Genomic DNA, 22,330 nt, shown 5'->3' with positions numbered 1-22,330 from the left:
TGGCATACAGTAAACACAGAAGAATGATGCTACAATCTATGCAAAAATAACTGGAGTCTGAAATAGGGTAGTCTCTAGAAACTAGAGGAAAGGAGATAAATACAAGTTGTTACAGGTTCAGATAAACAGGTTTACCAACTGATCAAATATTGGGAAGAAGAGATTTTCAGTTTACTTTTTCAGAAAATGAATAAAATAGTGTATGCAGTTTAATTATAATTATTAATAGTAAATAACATTAAGTGAAAATTTGGTTTCTGACATTTTTAGTCTCTCAATGTAATCATATCTAATTGTTTTTATTTCTGCAACTTATAACAATTCTTCAACTATGATAATTCATGTATGTATGCTGCTAGTACTATATGTATAGTATGAATACACTAAGCTCTTGATCTTGTACACAAAGAGATAATAAATGCTCATTGTGTGCAATTTATAGTACAATGAAAATATTCAACAACAGAAAAGTAGATAAACACTAATATAAATGAACTAAAGTTATATACAACAATATAAGTAAATATACAAGATTGTAGAACAAAAGTGGTGTCGATTACAGTGAAATAGATGAAAACAATACTATATACTACAAAACAATTCGTATTAATAAAAAGATAAACACACATGCCTAAGTATCATAAATACCAAATTGAAGAGGGGTGATAGGAATGTATATTTTATTTTTTTAAAAGTAAAAAGCTCTGAAGCATAAGTGGGTGGATGTGACATATTTTATTGTTTTCTAGAATTATCTTTTTAATTGAAATAGTTCAATGTTTTTTAGAAGAAAAAGCTTATATTAAATACTAAATATATTAAAAGTACCTCTTATAATCCACTAAAAAATTATTTTTAGCATCACTTCAGAAAAAAGTTCTTTCATTCTGGCATTTATCACCCTACTGACCTCTGCTGATCCAACAATGGAGATGACACTGCAGATGTTTTCCTCTCTTTCTTACTAGTTGAAGACGATGATTTGGGGCTTGATTTTCGCTTTGGAGATTTGCTAGACTTTCTTAGGGAAGGTGATGGGGACAACTTTGATCTAATCACTTCTGGTGAAACCTACCAAAAGAATTCAGTTAAGTGAACTCAGAGACTCCTCCACTAATTATACAATACTTGCAAGTTAAAATTATGAAATTTCAAAATCTCTTCAGAAAATTAAAAAAATTATATCCAAATAAATCATATTTCTACTTCTTAGAAAAGAACTAAGACATGCTAGGATTAACATAGATGTAAAACAGAAATATGTAGACTCGAAATCCTTTTTACATTAGATTGCTACTCTAGGCAACAGACCCTTAGTTTACTCATGTGCTCAATAACAAAAAGGCTTCCTGATTTATATAATAGATTCACATGTTAAGTGATTAACACATATGGAATAGCTGCTATATAGTGAAATGAACGTTACAGTACTCTAATATAATTTAAAATGCAGCAAGCTGATGATTTTTCTGACCAGTATCCTCCTTGATATTTACTAATATAAATATTACAATAAATAGTATACCTCCTTTTAAAAATTAATTTTATTACAGTCAATCACTGTACATCTTTACAACATACAAAATGGTCTTTCCAAGCATGAAAGCAAGTGCATATCAGTCAAGTCAAAGATATTACCACATATATCATAATCATAGATAACTTTTTATTTTTGTGTCTGTTAAATGTTTTTTCCTTCCCCGACTCCCTTTTTCCACTTCCCATTACCCACCCACTCCTATATTGCCTCTGGTATCTACAGTTGCCCTCCCTGCTATTATACCTTCCAATCCCTCAGTTTCTGCAATAGAGTGCAGACATTTGATATATATTGAGTAGGGACAAACAATGTTTCTCTTTCATAGTCTGTCTTGTTTTGCTTAGCATTAAATCTTCCATAATTGTCCACTTTGTATCAAATGTCAAGATCTCATTGTTTTTTTTTCTTTGGAGAGGTTTTGGCTACAGGGTGCGTGTACTCGTCAGAGAGAGGGAGACAGAAAGACAGAAAGCAAGAAATCACCCCCCGGGTGTGTGTGGGGGGAGGGGATGGTCATGCTGCAATCCCTTCTCCTCCATTCTCCTCTCTGGATCTTGGGCACGCACACACACGCACCTGGCGTGAGTTTAAGTCACCGGATCCGGAACTCGAACCGTGGTCGACTACATGGGAGTTCAGCAACATAGCCATTACACTAACTGCTGGTCCCACGTTCTCATTGTTTTTTATAGCTGAGTAGCATTCCTTAGCACATAGACTGCAGTGAAATGGGAACCTTTCTACACCACTGATGGAAATGTAAATTAGTACAAGTCATTATGGAGAACAAAATGGAGGTTCCTCAAGAAACTATAAATAGAACTACCAAACAATGCAAAAATTCCACTCCTGGGTATCTGCCCAAAGGATAGACACTCAATCAAAAAACACTTACACATCCATGTTTGTTGCATTGTTCATAATTACAAAGACATGGAATCAACCCAAATATCCAAGAAGAGATAAATGGACTGAAGAAAATGGAGCATACCTCCTTTTTAATGATAATTTCTTCTCTCTTCTCCATGTTTTCTTGTTCCAGTTTCATTAATTCCCTCTGTATCTTCTGACGCTTCATTTCCAAAGACAACTCATGAACATAATCATAATTAATATCTCCATTGTCAGAATCTTTAAAACAAAAAATTTTATTACTTCTCATAAACTATCATAATTAAATATATCAAACATTTAACTTTTTTTTAATTAATTTTTTTTGAAAATTTAAATGGCAGCATCGTTCATTAAAACAGCATACTTCCACAAGATAAAACGGATACTGTTTCCATAAAGATTAAACACACCATGGTTAATTTACAAAAAAAAAAAACAAAAAAAAACCAACAAGCATTTTAAAAATTTCTGGATCTCTGAAAGTTCTAGATTGTGTGGGGGTTGAAATTTTTGTTAGAAAAGATTTTAAAAGATACAATTAAGGCTTTGCTGAATATTCTGAGCCAAATTCCAAAACTTTTAGTGTTTCATGTTACTTATGATATGACTATCACCTTGATTTTCTTAAAGATTTATTATTAAAGTGAAGTTACAGTAGATGTCAACATTGCTTCTATAGTTCGGTCAGTTTTCAAATTTCAGAAAATGTATTTATATCTAAAACTAAAGTGAACTAATTTTAACACTAGTATGTACATCAGCTAATTTCTTAAGGACTTACATTTTCATTACAAGTGATGTGTATTATTTTCTTAGATTAGAACTGACCATCTCAATGGATCTGATGCCATGTTTATATTTCCATTCAATCCTTTCCAATGAAAAGAGTATAAAAGTTGATTTAAAAACAATTAGAGGAAGATGTGCAGACTGCTTCCACTACCATGTGGAAAAGTCTGCAGCAGCTACTGGCACTTGACCTCTCACATTTATTTGTTCTAAATACCAAGAAGCCCATAGGAAGAGATTTCTCCGACTTCTAACACAAGACCTTAGAATTGACCAATCCAATCACAAGCTAAGGTGACTATCTCATAAAATAATTTGTTGATATGAGTAAAAGACAAAAAAAAATCCATACTTGGTAGTAATATAACAATTTTTATTTCTAGTAACTTACATGAAAATAATCAAAGCTATACAAAAACTTTATGTCTAAGGATTAAGGACTAGAAGTATTTCAGCACTTCCTTTTGTCTTTATATGTAATAAATTTTCACTGTTACAGTCTTAAGTGATTCTGAGTATACAGAGTATAAAACGTGACATTTCCCTTACATTTTTCCAACTGCCAGTGGTAACCACTAACAGTTAAAAATTACATGTATAAAAATAAGCCTTCATATTTCTGCCTTTAAAATGATGGAACCTAAAAAAAGAACCTAAACTAAACAGTCCCCTAAAAACAGGATCTTCGAATGTCATACACAGAGTTCAACCATCTTCATTTTAATTTCTGCAAAGCATTTCATAATATGCATATACCATAACTTAGCCAGTTTTATTCTGATGGCTTGTTTTCAATATTTTGCTCTTACAAAACAAGATTTCAGACATTTTGGTACTTACCATGGTTCACAGGTACAAATTTCTCAAGTCGCATTTACTAGATCAAATACAATTTTTATTATCACCAAACTGCACTCCAAAACAGCTTTACCAATATAAACTTCCACTTGAAAACATTTCATTTTTGCCAAACAAATAACTGAAAATGATATTGCTTTAAAATAATTACCAATATTTCCCTGACGTAAAGTTGAACATTTATTGACCATTTGTATTTCCTCTGTGAGTTACTACCCAAAGTCTTTTTTTGCCCATGTTTTAATTCAACGAAGCTTCTCTTAAATATTTGTGGAAACCCATTATAAATCAATATTTATACAGGGTCTTTATTAATACTTATGCATGCTACATATGGCAAATATTATCTTCTAGTCTGTCACCTTTCTCTAACTTCTACATTTAAGTTATGTAGAAATTTGTAATTTCTGTATAATCGAATCTTTGGAGACATCTGTGTTTTATGCCTAATTTTAGGGGCTGCTAAAAACTACCAAAATATTATCATACATTTTCTTCTACTGCAATGATACTTTTGTTTTTTTATGTTACAGCATTTGTTCTTAAGAACATATGGTAAGCAACATGGGAAGTTTAACAAATCAAGCAAAGCACAAAGATTAGGGTGAGGGGAACAGAAATAAATGGAAACTAAAAAGTTTAGTAGGCACAGTAAGAATTTGTACTTATTCCTGAAGACAATAAAAAATTAAGAGAATTGTAAATAGGGGACTCAAATGAAACAATTTATTCTTTTAATAGATTACTCAAGAGGCCAGCAGGTGGTGTGGTGGTTAAGGTACTGGATCCCGCATGGCTCACTCTGAAATTCCAGTTCTAGACCCAGCGGCCTGAAAGTCATCCTGGGCACATATGCATGTATGCCCCAAATTGGGAGAGAATGGAGGAGATGGGACTGCCAACATGGTCATCCCCCTCTCTCTCTCTGTCAAAAGCATGCACCTTATGGCAAAAAATCTAAAAAAAAAAAAAAAAAGGGAAGAAACAAGATTACTCTGCAACTCACAGGGTGGAAGGAGATATTTGCAACATAAACATATATATCTGCTAAAAATCTCATCAGTATCTATAAGGAATTCTTATAATCAATAAGAGAAAAAACAGATAATGCAATGCAAAAACGGGGCAAAGTTTGGAATACAGTTTACAAGATAGGCTGTACAAGATAAATAAACATGTGAAAAATTTCCCAACTTCATTAGGGAACTTCAAATAAAACTACAGAAAGCTACTTCTACACAATTCTAAAACAGCTAAGCTAAAAAAAAAAAAAGGCCAAAAGTACCATATGGGTAATTGGTATAACATTTTTTTTTTTAAGAGAGAGATTTTTGCTATAGGGCCTGTGTGCTCACTAATGAGACAGCGAGAGATAGAGAGAAAGCGAGAAATCATTCCCCAAGGAGATGGCCACACTGCAATCCCTTCTCCTTCAGTCTCCTCTCAGGATTTTGGGCACACAAATGAGCCTGGCATAAGTTTTAAGCCACCAGGTCTGGGACTCAAACTGTGGTTGAGTATGTGGGAGTCCAGCAATATAACCATTACAACATCTGTTGGCCTGGTATAACAATTTTTGATTTGGCAGTATCTACTAAAGATGAATACATACATACTACATGGTCCAGCACTTCTATTTTGAAGCACAGACTCAAGAGAAATGGGTATATATTTACCAAAAGATGTTAAGAACAGTAATAGCAGGCCAGAAGGCAGCATGATGCTTAAGGTGCTAGACTCTCACGTGGCTGACTGCAGTTTGAGAGTCCCAGACCTGGTGGCTTGCTTTTTCACTTTCCCTCTCTCTCTCTCTCTCTCTTTTTTTAAGAGAGATGTTCTTCTATAGGCCATGTGCACTTGTTGAAGAGACAGGGCACTTGCTGAAGAGAGACAGAGATAAAGAAACGGAAAGTGAGAAATCACTTCCTAGGAGGAATGGTCAAGCTGTAATCCTTCCTCTTTCATTCTCCTCTCAGGATTTTGGGCACACACACATACGTGCTCGGCATGAGTTTTAAGTTGCTGGGTTTAGGACTCAAACCATGGTTGAATGTGGGAGTCCAGCGATGTAACCATTATGTCATCTGCTGGTCCCACCTCTCTCTCCTTCTGTCTCTCTCTGGTAAGCACATGTGCCCTACAGCAACATTAAACAATAATAATAAATTAAGTAATAAATAATTCTAAAAAAGTATAACAATAGCACCTTCATAATAGCTTCAAACTGGAAATTACTCAAATGTTCATCAACAGAAGAATGAATAAATGATATATTCACATAATGAAATAATACATACCAATAAGAATGAAGAAACTACAACTATGTGCAATAATGTTTGACTGAATCTCACCGACATATATATTAACAAAAAAACCGAGGCATAGTAACAGCACATGTTGTAGCTTCCATATAAATAGAGCTCATAAACAGACAAAACTAAGTAATAATGCTAGAAATCAAGACAGTAGTTACCTCTGGGTGAGAGATAGGGAGATAGTGAGTAGAAGGACACACCAGAAGGCTTATGGAACACAAGTAATTTTCCTTTTTTTTTAAGAGAGGGATTTTTTTTTTTTTTGCTACAGGTACATAGACTTGGTAGAGAAAGCGATAGAGAAAATGAGAACTCACCCCCTGGGGGGATGGCCACATGCAATCCATTCTCTTCTCAAATTTTGGGCGTGCACACAAACATGCCTGGTGTGAGTTTCAAGTCAACAGGTCCAGGACTTGAACTACAGTTGACTATGTGGGAGTCCAGTAATGTAACCATTATACCATCTGCTGGTCCCAACACTAGTAATTTTCTATTTAATGATTTGGATGTGTTTGGTTGGTGAAATTCAATAAACTGTACACATGAACTGTGTATTTTTAACATCATATATTATACTTTTTTTAAGAGATATTTTTGCTATAGGGTTATGTGTGCTTGCCAGAGAGACAGACAGACAGAAAAAGTGAGAAATTAGCCCCTAGGGGAGATGGCCATGCTGCAATCCCTTCTGCTCCATTCTCCTCTCAGGGTTTTGGGCACACAGGCACATGTGCCTGTTGTGTTTTAAGCAGCTGTGTTCAGAACTTGCATGACAGCTGACTACGGTGGAGTTAAGTGATGTAATCATTATGCAATGTGCTGGTCCCTATACTTTACTTTTAAAAGATCACTTTTCCTTAAAGAATGAATTACAAGACAAGAGTATACACAAGGGACGGGATTAAGAGGTTACTTTGGTAAAAGACATTCATAGTCAATAAATATATTAAGAACCAAAATATTAGTAGTATACTGGGAGAAACAGATGTTTTTATTCGATCGTTTTTGCTTTACTTTTTTAGGTTTTTGCCATGGTGTGTGCACTTGCAAGAGAGAGACAGAGAAAGGGAAAGTGATCAGTCATCCAGTGGGGATATGGCCACATCACAATCCTTCTTCCTCTATTCTCAGGACTGGGAACGCATACACATGTGCCTGGCATGATTTTCAAGACTCTGTGTCTGGGACTTGAACCTCAGTTGGCCATGCAGGAGTCCAGAGCCTTAACTCCCATGTCATCAGCTGGCCACAAAAATAGATGGTTTTGGTAGACATTCAGTAGATAGAAATGTCAGAACTCTGTAAAAACCGGGTGGAAGGGAACAGGCATCGTCAACAAGGCCTTTCAAGCTCATTGGGAAGTTGGTAGAGAAGTGAGGTTTATCAGATAATGGTACTCAGATGGAGATATCCAGTTGGTAAATGCTAAATAATTAAATCTGGAGCTCAACTGAAAGTTCCAGATTTCGGAGTCATTAACACATAGATGTTAAAGAAGCCCTAGAAGCATGATTTCATCTAGAAGGAAAACTGAACAGAAAAAAAGATTGCTGGGTAAAACAAAATAAATGAAAAGCCTTAGCAGCTGTCAATACAGAGAAGTGGTTCTCAAACAGTACTCCGAATACTCCTGGGTGATTTCTATGACAATACTGAGTTTCATAAGATCAAAAACATTTCTTTTATTTTTAAGGTTTTGCTATTTGCTATGGGGTGTGTGTGCCCACTATAGAGAGACAAGAGAGATAGGGAAAGTGAAAGAAATCTACCCCGCCATGTGGGGATGGCTACACTGCAATCTTCTCTTCTATTCTCCTCTCAGGATTTTGGACATGTATATATATAGGCACTCGGGGTGACTGTCAAGTCACTGGGACATGAACCATGGAATCGGCTATGTGGGATCCAGCTGCCTTACCATCCATACCACCTGATGGTCCTCTTTTTTCTGTTTTAATTCCTGGAAGACTTAGCACATGCCAGAGAGGGAAAAAGGGAGAGAGAAAGCACCCCGCCCCCCAATGGGCATGGTCAGGCTGCAATCCTTTTTCCTCTGTTTCTTCATCACATCTGGGTTTTGGGCATGCATGCAAACACACCTAGTTTTTCAAGCTTCTGAGGCCAGGATTAGAACCACAGTTGGCCATGTGGGATCCAGCTTCCTATACAGCGCTTAACTACTCCATTAGAGAGCTGGTCCCCAAACTATGTCTATAATAGATTATTTGCCTAGTTTATTAATTCTCTCATGAGTTCATAGTAGAGTTATCTAGAAGATGTGTTAGTAACCAATTGAATGCAAAAGCATATATAAAAAGCTAGCTGCAACTTAATAAACTAGATATTAAAACAATTTGCAAAAATATAAAACTTTGCCAACTCCTCTCAATTTTTCATCACTTTGCAAAGCAGTTATTCTTCATAAAAATACATATTGGATTTATTACTGTCATTGTTAAATGAACTAATAATAATCTCTCAAATTTCTTGTATTTGGCATCTAACATGGTAATTATAGGAACATAAATAATTGACAAAAACAAAAATTCTTTGGGATAAAAAGAGTACAAAAGTGTTCTGAAACCAAAATGTTTGAGATACCCTACTACATACCAATTTTTTCTGAGTCTAGCTAAAACTGCTACTTGCTTTAGATTGACAATGAAGAAAGGGAGTCTATTAAAAAGTTTAATCTTATTATCCAGAGACTGAAGCAACTAACACTGTGCTTCAGTATTTTTTCAACAAATAATTTTAAATTAGAGAGATAAAGTACTCTCAAACCTGAGAGTTTCAATCAAGGCAAAAAAATACAAGAAATCGCCATGTGAACATTCTGTACATAAAGCTATTAAAAATATTTATGCTAACATTTTAAAATAATTCTCTGTATAAAAGGCTCTTTTACTAAAATCACTTTAGATTTAAGAATATAGCAAAGTGTGAAGCCTTGGGAATTAACATTTAAGAGAAAAAAAGAATACAACTGCCTCCATGTAAGACTAAAGGTTTGAACAGGAAGACAAAAAACTAGAGAGTGATAGACGGATGCCAAGGGAAAAGAGGGTCTTTCAAGACAGGAGCTCTCAGATGTATGAGATGCTGCAAAAAAGGTCATGTAAGATAGAGAAAATTACATTACAAAGACTAAGTTACCTACCACTGAGTCACCATGAAGAGCAGTTTTAGTTGAGGGTTGGATCAGAAGACTAAAAACTATCAAGTGAAAAAGTAGAGATAGTAACATCTGGGACTCTTAAGTATTCCGATAAAATGTTATTTGCAAACAGAGGTAACTGGCTCACAAGCTATAGTTTTACAACTCCTGGTTTAAGTTTTCAGCCTACTGCTGACAAAGGTGCTCAAATTCTTAAATTCCAGTTTTGTCTTCTATAAGTAGAGTAAGAAAGCTATTGAAGTACTGAGAAAATTATATTAATTATTTTAAGTGTCCAGCACACCCTCTGCATTCAACAAATATGAGCTCCCTTTGTATTTCATAGTGTGAAGTTATGTGCTCACCTTCCAGAACATCAAAGAGGTGAAGAAGAGAGAACATTCATGGTGTAGGAAATAAATGTTTATTTGTTAAGATAATGACTCAAAGATGACTTTGCTAATTTTTCATGAATAAATCTCAGGCTTCAATTATCACCTGATTTTGATTTTTTCTATAAAGTGAAAGCCAACAATTTCTTGGAAATCATTTTTCCAGGTCCTTAAAATTCAAAAATCTCACTTTTAACATTTTATGTAAAACAAAAAAAACAAATTAATTTTTTTTACACTTAGTATTGAGGAATTAAAAAAAAAAAACTTACAAATGTAATAAAATTCCAAAGGACTGTGATGCTCCAGAATAAAATTCTAGGAAAAAAGGATTGAGAAGCTGAAAGGCACAGTACAAACCTCTTTCTCTGCCTTACACTGCTACTATATGCGTTTCTGCCTTATAATTCATGATAGAAAGCATTTAATAGACTTAAGAATGTACGGTTCTTTGTTGAAAATGATGTATACAGTAATATTCATCATACACTACAAACATGCTTTGTAAAACCATGTTGTGGGGCCGGCAAGTGGCATGGTGGTTAAGGGTGCTGGACTCTCACATGGCCAACTGCAGTTTGAGTCCTGGCAGCTTGCTTTCTTATTTTCTCTCTCTCTCTCCCTCTCTCTCTCTTTCTCTCTCTCACTCTGTCCCTCTCTGGTCAAATTAAAATAAATGAATAAATAAAGTTAAACAAAATAATCCCTAAAACAAAAAAAAAAGAAAAACTATGTTGTATGCTATAAAGACATACAACAATTAAATTTAAATAACAGAATATAAAACAAAATTTTAAAAAGAAACAGGTCATTAAGATGATCCTGAAACAATAGGAAGATCCCAATTAAAAGGGGTTTGGAAGCCCACAAAAAGTCTACAAAACAAATAATCACAACTTAAGACCAGCTCCACAGCACGGTGTAACATGCTGGTCAGGAGAAGTTGGATCCCATACGATGATTGTGGTTCAAACCCCTGCCCAACTGGCCTGAAACACACTGAACAGTGCACGAGTGTCTAAGATTTGACAAACTAGGGGACTGGAGGAAGGGGATGACAGTGTGACCAGACCCTGTGGAGGGTGATCCTCTCTCTCTCACACACATACATGTACACATGCTGTGTAATGAATACAGAAAAAATTTCTTAAATGATAGTGTTTAAAAGAAAAAAAAATCACTATATAAAAAAAGATTTTGAAACTCACCATCTCTATTAGTTTCCCACTCTACATTTTCTTCTTCACTTTCTGGAGTCCTCTCCTTAGTGATTTTTATGTCTTCCTTTTCCCTATGTCTCCCTCTGGAAGATTCTTTCTAAAAAGTACATACATGAAGATTATTAAATTTTAAAAAATTACATGAGGTAGTTATTGAACAGAACATTTTTTAAAACCTCTTAAAAATTATTTATTATTATTATTTTTAAAAGTTTTGTTATAGGGCACATGTGTTCACCAGAGAGAGACAGAATGAGAGAGAGAGGTAAAGTAAGAAAGCAATCCATGAGGTCTGGGACTCAAACGCAGTGTGCATGTGGGAGTCCAGCACCTTAACCACTATGCCACCTGCTGGATCCAGAAAATCAGGCATCTTTGTTTCATTAAGGAGTCAGTTTTGTAAATAGTTACATATCAATTAAGTAGAAGTGACAAGTTCAAGAGCACACAATGAAAGGATGATATACTGTATCTATTTTACTAAAGAATAGCAACTTAGTAAATAGAGAGTATCTAAGACCAACAGTAGTGTTTAAATAATCCTTGAATTATTTTGTTCAGAATGTGAACTCCAGATGTCTGTCCCTTAAACTAAGTACACTTCATTAAGAAGTGAATATGTGCTGAGAAGTGTGCAGGAGTCTGTACATACCGACTCAAAGGAGCCAACTTAAAGTTTTAAGAATTCTGGAGGCCGTTGTTAAACACAGCCATAATTGAAAATTAAATTATAGGGCTGGTTCTGTGGACTGGTGATTAAGGCATCTAGATCCCATATGGCTAACCACAGTTTGAGTCCCAGACCTGGAAGTTTAAGAAACACACTATGAGCATGTGCATAGGTGCCCCAAATCATGTAAGTAGAGAGAGAGATGGGAAGCACCCCTGTGCTTTCTGTCTCTCTGGTGATCACATGCATCCTCTATCAAAACAAAAATTTTAAAAAATTAAACGATAAACAAATTGTATTAAGAGCAAAGGTATTAATTATTCAGAACTCACATCTTAAATATTTTAGTACATTTTACTCTTGACATTATTTACATTTTATGTGCGTATAAAATACACATAAGATTGGAAAAGCTATACATACTATATAGTGGTGGATACTTAGCACTTGATTCAATTTTACATTCAGTGGTATCTCTGATAGCTTGAAGTTGGCCACAGTGGGAATACATGCACCCAGGAAACTGGTAAACTCATTCTTTTTATCACTGCTTTTAAACACTAATTAGCAGATCACTGAGTTATCCACTATTCTGAATCAACAGGTTATTTTAAAATGCAATACACATGTTTAGTTAGCCCCTACCCAGAAATTTTTACTCAGCATTGAGTCAGAAATTTTGACAAACACTCTCAGCTAACAACTTATTTAAGATTCCTAAAACTGTATAGCAGTATCATATCAGACATCAGCAATCTACATACTTAAAACTGCATTACTTCAGGGACCAAAACACAAGTCTTTACTAATTATAATGTAAAACTATCAGACATTTTTGTATCATGGGTCTAAAACAGTTACGGTGGCCCAGCTGCTGTAGCACAGTGGTTAATGCAGTATCCTACAAGGCTGGAAGCCACACGGCCAATAGAGGGTTCAGGTCCCACATGCACACACTATTGCTTAAAAAAAAAAAAAAAAAAAAAAAAAAAAAAACACAAAGTTTCTAAACATCTTAATTAACAAACAAAATGTTGCTTATATAATTCAAATGATCAGAGAGACTGTTATTTATATTTTTCATTAAAAAGACTACATTGTGGGATAACTGGATATCTGCATGCAAAAGAAAAAATGAAGGCGGACCCTTACCACATTGCAAATAAAAATGAGCTAAAAATGTATCAAGTATCTTACTTATATGTAAGAGCTAAATGTATAAAATTATTTGAAGAAAAACTAGATATAAACTTCTGTGACCTTTGATTAGGCAATGGTTTCTTAGATGATACCAAGAGCATAAGTAATGACAAAAAAAAATTAGACTTCAAAACTTTTATGCTTTAAAAGGATCCCATCAAGTCATATATATAATAAGAGACTTGTATCCAAAATATAAACAACTCTTACAACTCAGTAATAAAAAGACAACTCAATTTAACAAATGGGAAAAGGATCTCCAAAGAGGATGTACCAATAACCACACAAAAAGATTTAACATCATTAGCCATCAGGAAAATACACATCAAAACATCAGATGATCACAACCACCAGGATGGCTATAATCAAGAAGTTACATCATAATAAGCATCTGTTAAAAATGTGGAGACAGTGATGGGACCAGCAGCTGGTGTAAGGGCTGTGTTGCTGGACTCCACATAGTCGACCACGGTTCAAGTTCTGGACCTGATGGCTTAAACTCACGCTGGGTGCGTGTGCATGTGCGTGCATGCCCAGGATCCAAAGAGGAGAATGGAGAAGGGATTGCGGAGCGGCCGTCCCCCTTGGGGGGTGATTTCTTGCTTTCTGTCTCTCTGTCTGTATCTTTCTGGTGAGCCTATAGCAAAAAACCTCTCCCCACACTCCACGCCCTCCAAAAAACCCCTCACCCACTGCTGTGGGCCAGCCAGTTGTACAGCATTAACACGACACTCTGAGATGCTAAAGGAGAAGGTCCTGGGTTCAAGTCCCAAGGTCTTCCTATATGCTGGGCAAAAGCATGTGTGCCTATGGTCCTGGCTGGCTGAGGATGGGGTAGATTACAGCATGAGGACCCTGCTGGGGATGCATGTACCCCACTCTTCTCTATTCCCTCCCGATTCCTTTATGAAAGAATAAATAAACTTTGTTTTTTAAAAAAGGAAGGTAAGGGACCAGCAGATGGTGTTAACGGTTATGTCACTGGACTCCTACACGGCTCACCGTGGTTTGAGTCCTTGACCCGGTAGCTTCAAACTCACAATGGGTGTGAGTGCGTGCGTGCCCAAAATCCTGAGAAGAGGTTAGAGGAAAAGGGACTGTGGCATGACCATCCCCCGGAAGGTGGTTTCTAGCTTTCTGCCTGTCTCTCTTTCTCTGCGGTGTTAGCGCATGTGCCCTATAGCAAAAATATTTTCAAAAAAAAAAAAAAAAAAAAGGAATGTAAAATGGTAGTTGCTTAACAACACAGTCCAGCAGTCCCTTAAAAGTCTCAACAGTTTCTATATGACTCAGTAATCTCATTCTTTGGTATAAAACCAAAAGAAAAACATGTCCACCCAAAAATTTGTACACGAATGTTCATAGCAGAATTACACATAAAATCTAAAAAGTGGAAACAGCTCAAATATCCATCAACTGATACATGGATAAGGAAAATGTAGTATTATCAGTATAACATAATATTTGGCAATAACCAAGAATAGAACACTGATTTATCCTATACTCTTTCATGAACCTTGAAAACTCTATGCTAAGTGAAAGAAGATAGTCTCAAAAGATCACATGTTGTATGTATGACTCTATTTAAATGAAACACTGAAGCCAACTCTATTGAAAAAAAAAAAAAAGAAAGTATATTTTTAGCGGTTGGGATGACTGCTCAAGGGTACTGGGTTTTTGTTTTGAAAATTTTCTAAAACTGATCAGGATGATGGTTGTAGAGCTCCATGAATACATTTAAAACTAATGATGAGTATACTTTAAATGGGTAAATTATACAATATATAATTATATCTCAATAAATCTGTTACAGATACACAAACATACACGTGCACACACAAATGTATAATAAATTTCTTGGAAAAAACTAACTGTGGGAAAGATTTTCATCCTGACACACTTCTTTTATTCAATAAATCACATTACAAATTGTACTTTTCTTTTGTCTTCATGGTTAGTTACAGGTAAATTTTGTGGAAATATGTGCTTTTTGTTAACTAAATTTTCTAATTCAGTTTTTGTTATGCCCATGCTTTGCTTTTATAGCTTGAATTTATAAATGTTCTCTTGTAAGTCACTTCAAACTTCTGGGAAGCAGAATGTGATAGCTGGCTGAATTCTGAAAACTTAAGAACATATTAAGATAGTCAGGATCCCCACCATGGTACAAAAACATTATGAAGTTCAGCTTAAACTCTGTCAAATCAATCCCTTTCATCTTAACTTCAGGAAGAACTGAGACAATCGTAGTTCTCCCAGGAAATTTTTCCTCTACATTATATTCCATGTAGAGCACTGTAATCCTATATTACACATTTACCATATGCTTAGCACAGAAGAGCATATGTAAAATGGAACTTAAGCAATAAATCACTATTGAAATTTAACTTTATTTTGGGACATTTATTCCTACCCTAACAGGTGAGGATGAATCCTCTGCATTTCTTTTCTGGGACTCAGAGTCCACATCTTGGCGCTTGTTCTTCATTCTTTCTCTAAGATCCCCTGTAGGTCTTTCTGGTGACCTTTGAACCAAAACAAAAAAGTGAAACAAAAACAACAAAAACCTGTATTTATATATTTTGTAAGAATATATTTATGAAAATAACCTTAAAAAACTCAATATAATTTTTCTAATGTCCTTGTCTACTAAATTTCTGAAAAATAATTTGTTTCATATTAAATAAAAAATATTGGCAACACAAGTTTCCTCTCAATATCAATCAAAATGTGTATATTTAACATTCCATGGGGTAGAAGGACTGGTGACATGAATAAGAAACTATATGGACTGAGTAAGAGAATATGTAGTTAACAGCTTGACCTGTTTTCCAGTAACTGCATGACTATATTACTTATATTTGAAAGCATAAATAAGATAGTTTTAAACTATAGAGTTGCAAATTAATCTAAAGGCAACAGAATTACCATCTACATATGTAAGAAGTCTGATACAACATTAACGACTAAGAAAATACTTTTTTTGGAGAGGTTTTGTGTGTGTGTGTGTGTATGCTATAGGGCACATGCACTCGCCAGAAAGTCAGAGACAGAGACCAAAAGCAAAAAATCACCCCCCAGGGGGTATTGCCATGCTGCAATCTCTTCTCCTCCATTCTCCTCTCAAGATCTTGGGCACGTATGCACACACGCCTGGTGTAAGTTTAAGCCACTGGGTCTGGGAACTGTGGTCAACTACATGGGAGTCCAGCGACATAACCATTATGCTAACTGCTGGTCCAAACGACTAAGAAAATATTTTATGCTCTTTAAAAATCAATCCAAATACAAGAGTTCTGTACTACTCTTAAAACTTTTCTCACATTTTAAATTACTTCAGAATAAAAATGTTAAAGAATTTGAAGCAAAATTTAGAACAGTGACTTTTCATTTGCTCTGGATTGTTTTCATTGAGGGAAAAATACACATCTATATTCAATGATGTAAGACTTTAAAATATATACTAGAAATTCGAAAGTACATGGCTATGCAATTATTTTCATACTGTTACTAAGCCCAAAAAAATAGAGAGAGAGAGAGAGAGAGAGATGGAAAACACACTGTCTTTATAGAATATTCCTTGAGCACCTTTAAAGAGGGCAATTAAAAGACAAGGAATGCTATGTCCCTCTTTGATCACTGAAAACACAGTGTGTGTTTCTATGTGTGTAGATGAAGACATAAACCAATCACATGAACGTTCACTTTTATTTCAAGTAATTGTTGACCAAGAAAGCCGATTCTTTTATCAATTATTAATACAAATAACATAGTCAGCGAATAATTTGACTTAACTTACTTTTAAGAATCTCATTAATTATTTACATGCACATTTAATAGATCTACATTAAATATGTTAACAGTTAAAGCTGAACTTGAAACTGTAACTCATTAAGAACCAGTACTTAAATGTTCTAAATTATAGTTATGATGTTCATGTAAATCCTGTGTGCCCCGGAATCCTGTGCATGATAAAACAATTTGTTAGGAACTTGTTTCTCTTCTAAATATTACCCTGACTTAAATGATTTGTGTATAAATTAAGGACTTTTTAAAATGTATTGGTTATTTTTTCCATCTTTGAACTACATTTTTCTCCCCATCAAATAAAGAAAAAAAAAAATACACAAAAGAAATCATCAGATGGAAGAACATACACAAAAGAGCAAAATTATAACAACAACAAAAAAAGTCCTTAGGTCTAGTTATATATTTTTTTCAATGCAGACAAATTTTCTGCCCACTTTCTTCAAAACTATCTCTTACATAAAAGTTTTATACAAGGAAAAAATCCAATAATAAATTTCAAATAGGAATTAAAGGGGCCAGCAGGTGGAATAGTGGCTAAGGCGCTGGACTCCCACTGGCTAACCAAAGTTCGAATCCTGGACCTAGTGGTGTGAAACTCAAGTTGAGTACATGTGTGTGTGCCCCAAATCTGGAGAGAACAACAGAGGAGAAAAGACTGCAGTGTGGCCAACCCCCTGATGGGTGGTTTCTCACCTTCTCTCTCTATGTCTCTCTGGGGAATGCATGTGCCCTGTAGCAAAAAATCTCTTGTTAAAAAAAAGAAATGGGGGGAATTAAGGTATATATTAAGAATATAATGTTAAGAGGGAAAAAAAAGTAAAGGTATTAGAGTTTACCAAGGTGTGTATTAACATGTGAGTATACAAGTAATTAAACATACACAATAAAGACTAATTTTCCCACATTAGCAGTGGGTAACAATAATCTAAACACAAATAAAACAGTATACAACATCAAAGTGAACAAGAAGTTAGGTAATGTTAAGGATTTAAAGTTTAAAATCTCCTAAACTTCAAACACACACACATTCACACATTATCACTTAATTTTTTTTTTAGAGGTTTTTGCTATAGGGCGCGTGCGCTCGCCAGACAGAGAGAGAGAGAGAGAGAAAGAGACAGAAAGCGAGAAATCACTCCCAAGGGGGGATGGTCATGCCACAGTCCCTTCTCCTCCATTCTCCTCTCAGGATCTTGGGCACGCACGCACACACACCCGGTGTGAATTTTAAGCCACCGGGTCCGGGACACGATCTATGGTCGACTACATGGGTGTCCAGCGACATAGCCATTATGCAACTGCTGGTCCCAATTATTACTTAATTTTTAAAAAATCTTCAATTGTTAATATTCAGTTTTTATAATGCTGTTAAAGCCAAAGCAATCAGCATACCTAATTTTAGGACCAGGTAAATTATTTGTTTACCAATCAAGTTTAAATTGTTTTTATAACAATCTTTATGTGCGTTACATCTTTAAACAGCATAACAAAACCATTATGAGGTAATCAAAAGAAAAATAAAAGGTCTTTATTAAGCAAGTTTAATTTAAACAAGCCTTTATTAAAGCCATAATGTTCTATATAGGCAGGACACATTATCTACATATGAATACATATTCTCATTTATAGTAGCATATTGTGATAAGGGTTTTGGCAAATGCATCTTAACCTACAGAGCTTGCATAAAATTTGAATTGAGAACATATTTAAAAATGAAAATTATACCCTATTTGAATTTTCATATTTTAAGAGTTAATAATAGCCTATCCTCAAACTAAATTCAGACACCATGAAAATCTCCTTTTAAACAGCAATTTAATACATAACTAAGGATTTGATAAAAGTAAGCCATATCCACATTACAAAAATATCTATAGTCAAAACAAGTAAATATTGAACAAATATGTAAATTTCAAAGCAAATATGTTACAAGTTGCTATTTTTAAGATTATAAATGTTTTATTTATAATCTTTAATCTTATTATAGTTTATAATGTTAATAAAATATCTTGTCAATCTTCAGCTATTGGTAAGATTACTATCACCAAAACAGAACCAAATATATGGTTGCATTTCAAATTTTATCCTAGACATCTACAAAAGCCACTTTCTAATAGCATGTAAACAATTCAAAGTTCTCAGTTTACCTTCTATAATTGCTGCTATAACCTTTACCACGAGGTGAAGGGCCATGTACGAATCTGCATGTGTTTCCATAAAGGCAGTTGCCAGTCTTCAGCCAGTTACGACACTGTGTCTAAGAGACAGATATTACTATGTTAAGTTTCACATTTATTTCTGGGGGAAAAAAAGTTGCTATTGGGACAACACTAAAGCAAATGCTGTGAAAGTCTGGCTAATCTGTGATATATTACTCCCCAAATAATAAAAAATCAGGAAAAAATATGAAAAACCCATAAATTTTACAACTTTTCTCACTTTATACAAAACACATTTTAAAAAATTTACCAAGTCAACATTCCTACAGTAAGACAACTGTTCACCTTTATGTTGCACATCAGTAATAAAAATATTCTAAGAAAACCTCCATGACTGCATTGGGAACAACTCACCTCTGTTGTACTGCCAGTGCTGGGTCCAAGCCTCTCAAATACACTGGGTCTTCGAGATGTACTATCAGATATGGTCTTAGTATTTTCCACTGTGACTTTCCTTCTAATTTTTGACATTTTGTACTACTTTAACCAAAAACAGAGAGAGGCAAACAGTAAAATCATTAAATTTTAAATAAATGAGTCCATAACTTACAAGTAGATAAAACCATAGTTAACATAACACTGTAAAATATTTCTCAAGAGGAAAAAAGGCACAGGAAAGGTCACAGGTAAATAGAGATAAGATATCGTCCAAAATATGCCTTATTTGTGAACTTGTAACAACTATGAAATCTATTGGTGGCGGAGCCCATGCAGCTAACACAGGCAGAACATTGAGTGTTGCCTCTCATGTCTAAGCAAGGCTGGGCTGAGAAGAACTGTAAGCAAGGTCAACAGTTATGAGCTCCAGTTCTCTACTGTGTTGCTGTACTGGCCTGTGCTCAATTTCTCTGCCATGAGCTTTACTGACGGTACCCCAAAAAGGCAAAATAACACCCCCAGCCTTACTGTAACTTTTACAATAATCCTGAAGGGATGCGGATCCCTAACGTGGCGGCAAACGGGAATTATTTACTGAGACTTGACCCATCTGCCTGGAAAATGTCAATAAAGAGTGCCGCATTTACTTCTCCTACTGGGGATTACACAGATTAACATTAGAAAGGTTTGAGTTAGTGGAAAGCTACTAAATTGGTGAAACGACTTCAGTAGTTGGTGGAGGCTTAGGGACTCATCCGAGGCACTGATACTCCAAACAAAGACCATGAGCCACCTTTGATCTCAGGAGACAGAAAGATTGCTGCTTCCCCAAGCCACAACCATTGTATAGAACAGCACATAGAGGGTTCCAAGTACACAGTAACCTTTAGGTCAGTCATTACGCTGCTTACAAGACCACATTCCTTCTCCATATGGGCAATAGGCTCACCCTCTTAGTTGTAATATAGATATTCCACTTTAGTATATACTAACCGTGTCTTTACTTAACAAGACAAGATTTCTATCTAGGCCTTTGTAACTAGCGATGCTGCCGCCCTGGTCAGGGATTGAAGTTATCAAGCTGGCCTGGGACTGAAGTTATTAAGCTTCCTGCAAGCCCCCTCTTCAAAAGACCTTTCCCGGTAATCAAGATCTAGGAAGAAAATGCACCAGACAGATGGACTCCCTCATCCTGGGAACTGTGATTGATTATACCTAATCAAACAAGACAGACATCATGTTTTATGATCATTGTTCCTGTACTTTAAATACCTAATTTCTTAGAGAAAATCTTTTACTTCCCCCTAACCCCTCCTACTTCTGTAAAACATCCCTCAATAAATACGTATGTTTGATAGCCACTGGGGCTTTAGTCTTGAGCTTGCTCTGACTGTAGGTGGCTGAGAACATGCTAAAGAGCATTGAGGTCTCAGTCTGATTGGTCCTGGCCTGCGTCACCTTCCTGTGTAGGAGCCTCAACCCACCCCGGCTGGAGCAGGCTTCCAGCATATTGGCTAGAATCATATCTCTTCTATGGAGTGAATGGATACAATTTTAGTCACACAGTAGTTTTCATACTGTCACACACTAAACCTCAAAAAAATATACTATAAAATATTCAGTTTACAGTTATTTATATAAGTTATTTTGAAATTTAATAACTACCCTATAAAAATTTTTCTTTGTTGTTCATTTGTTATTTTGAGGTTTTTGTCTTAGGCTGCATGCACTAGCCAAAGAGAGAGAGAAACATAGTGAGAGAGAGAATGAGAAATCACTCTTCAGAGGAGAAGGCCACAAAATCCCACCTTCTCTTTTTTTTCTCCCAGGATCTTGGGCACACATGCACATGTGCCTGGTGTGATTTTCAAGCCACCAGGTTCAGATTTTCAAGCCACCAGGTTCAGAACTTGAACCACAGTCGGCCATGTGGGAATCCAGTGACATAATAGCTATGCCATCTATAGGCCCCAGAAGAAAAGTTTTTAACTACCAACTGGTTGACTGAAAAAGGGAGCTATATTAAGGTGGGAAAATAAAATCACATGAAAATTTCATTATAGCAGGAACTATGTTTTACATAATTTAAGTGACAACAATAGTTACACTTGAAATATCACCTGGGAAGAAAATACTTAAATATTTTCTCTGTCTTATAAAGGTCAAAGAAAAGCAATCTGATCCAAGATATTTCATTTTATTTATTAGCAGTCTGATCCAAGATACTTAGATCCACAAAAGCTCCCCTCAATTTCAAAATAGGAAATGTTATAGAAGTAGAAAAAAATGAAGGTGTACAATCTATACTACTGAATACACTGACATAACCGTCAAAGATGTGAAAAGTAACGGACAGATTATTTTTACCATTATTAGAAAGAAGAAAGGCAGTATAAAAATATTTTTGAAGAGTAAATAAAACAGGGTCAGTGGTGAATAGTGGTTAAGGGACCTGAATCTGACCTGGCCAACTGCACAGTTCAAGTCCCCACACCAGGCACATGTGCTTGTGTGATCAAAATCACAAAAGGAGAATGGAAGAGATGGGATTGCAGCATTGCCATCTTCTCTGGGCAGTGCTTTTTCATACCCATTCCTCCCACCATCTCTCTCCAGTGAGGGCATGTACCCTATGGCAAATTGGAAAAAAAAAAAAAAAGTAAATAAAACATTCAAAAATGAAAACTGTAATAGAAAACTAATTAAATTATACAATTGGGTGATTCAATTAGAAATGAGAATACCAAATAATTGGTAGTATGATATACAGTAGAAAACAGACGAATGGACTGAAAAAGTGTGGCACATATACTCCAATGGAATACTATTCAGCCATTAAAAACAAAACAAAACAAAACAAAACAAATGACTATGGCATTTGATAG

At 35.2% G+C, this 22,330-nt stretch overlaps 1 protein-coding gene across 1 annotated transcript in view; it reads right to left on the bottom strand.

Annotated features, from left to right (window-relative positions):
• Positions 1 to 22,330, bottom strand: part of ZC3H13 (zinc finger CCCH-type containing 13) — a gene marked incomplete in the record, with an annotated part of 76,736 nt that overhangs the window by 51,683 nt on the left and 2,723 nt on the right. Inside the window, 6 exon segments of the mRNA XM_027766301.1 lie at positions 911 to 1,071; positions 2,532 to 2,671; positions 11,157 to 11,265; positions 15,452 to 15,563; positions 18,996 to 19,105; positions 19,422 to 19,547. Coding sequence (XP_027622102.1) covers positions 911 to 1,071; positions 2,532 to 2,671; positions 11,157 to 11,265; positions 15,452 to 15,563; positions 18,996 to 19,105; positions 19,422 to 19,538 — 749 coding nt within the window.

This window comes from Tupaia chinensis, unplaced genomic scaffold (assembly GCF_000334495.1).
Source record: "Tupaia chinensis unplaced genomic scaffold, TupChi_1.0 Scaffold142211_1, whole genome shotgun sequence".
In the NCBI taxonomy this organism is placed as follows: Eukaryota; Metazoa; Chordata; class Mammalia; order Scandentia; family Tupaiidae; genus Tupaia; species Tupaia belangeri.
The sequence above is the reverse complement of the archived record's forward strand: the minus strand, read 5'-3'. Positions and strand labels throughout refer to the sequence as shown.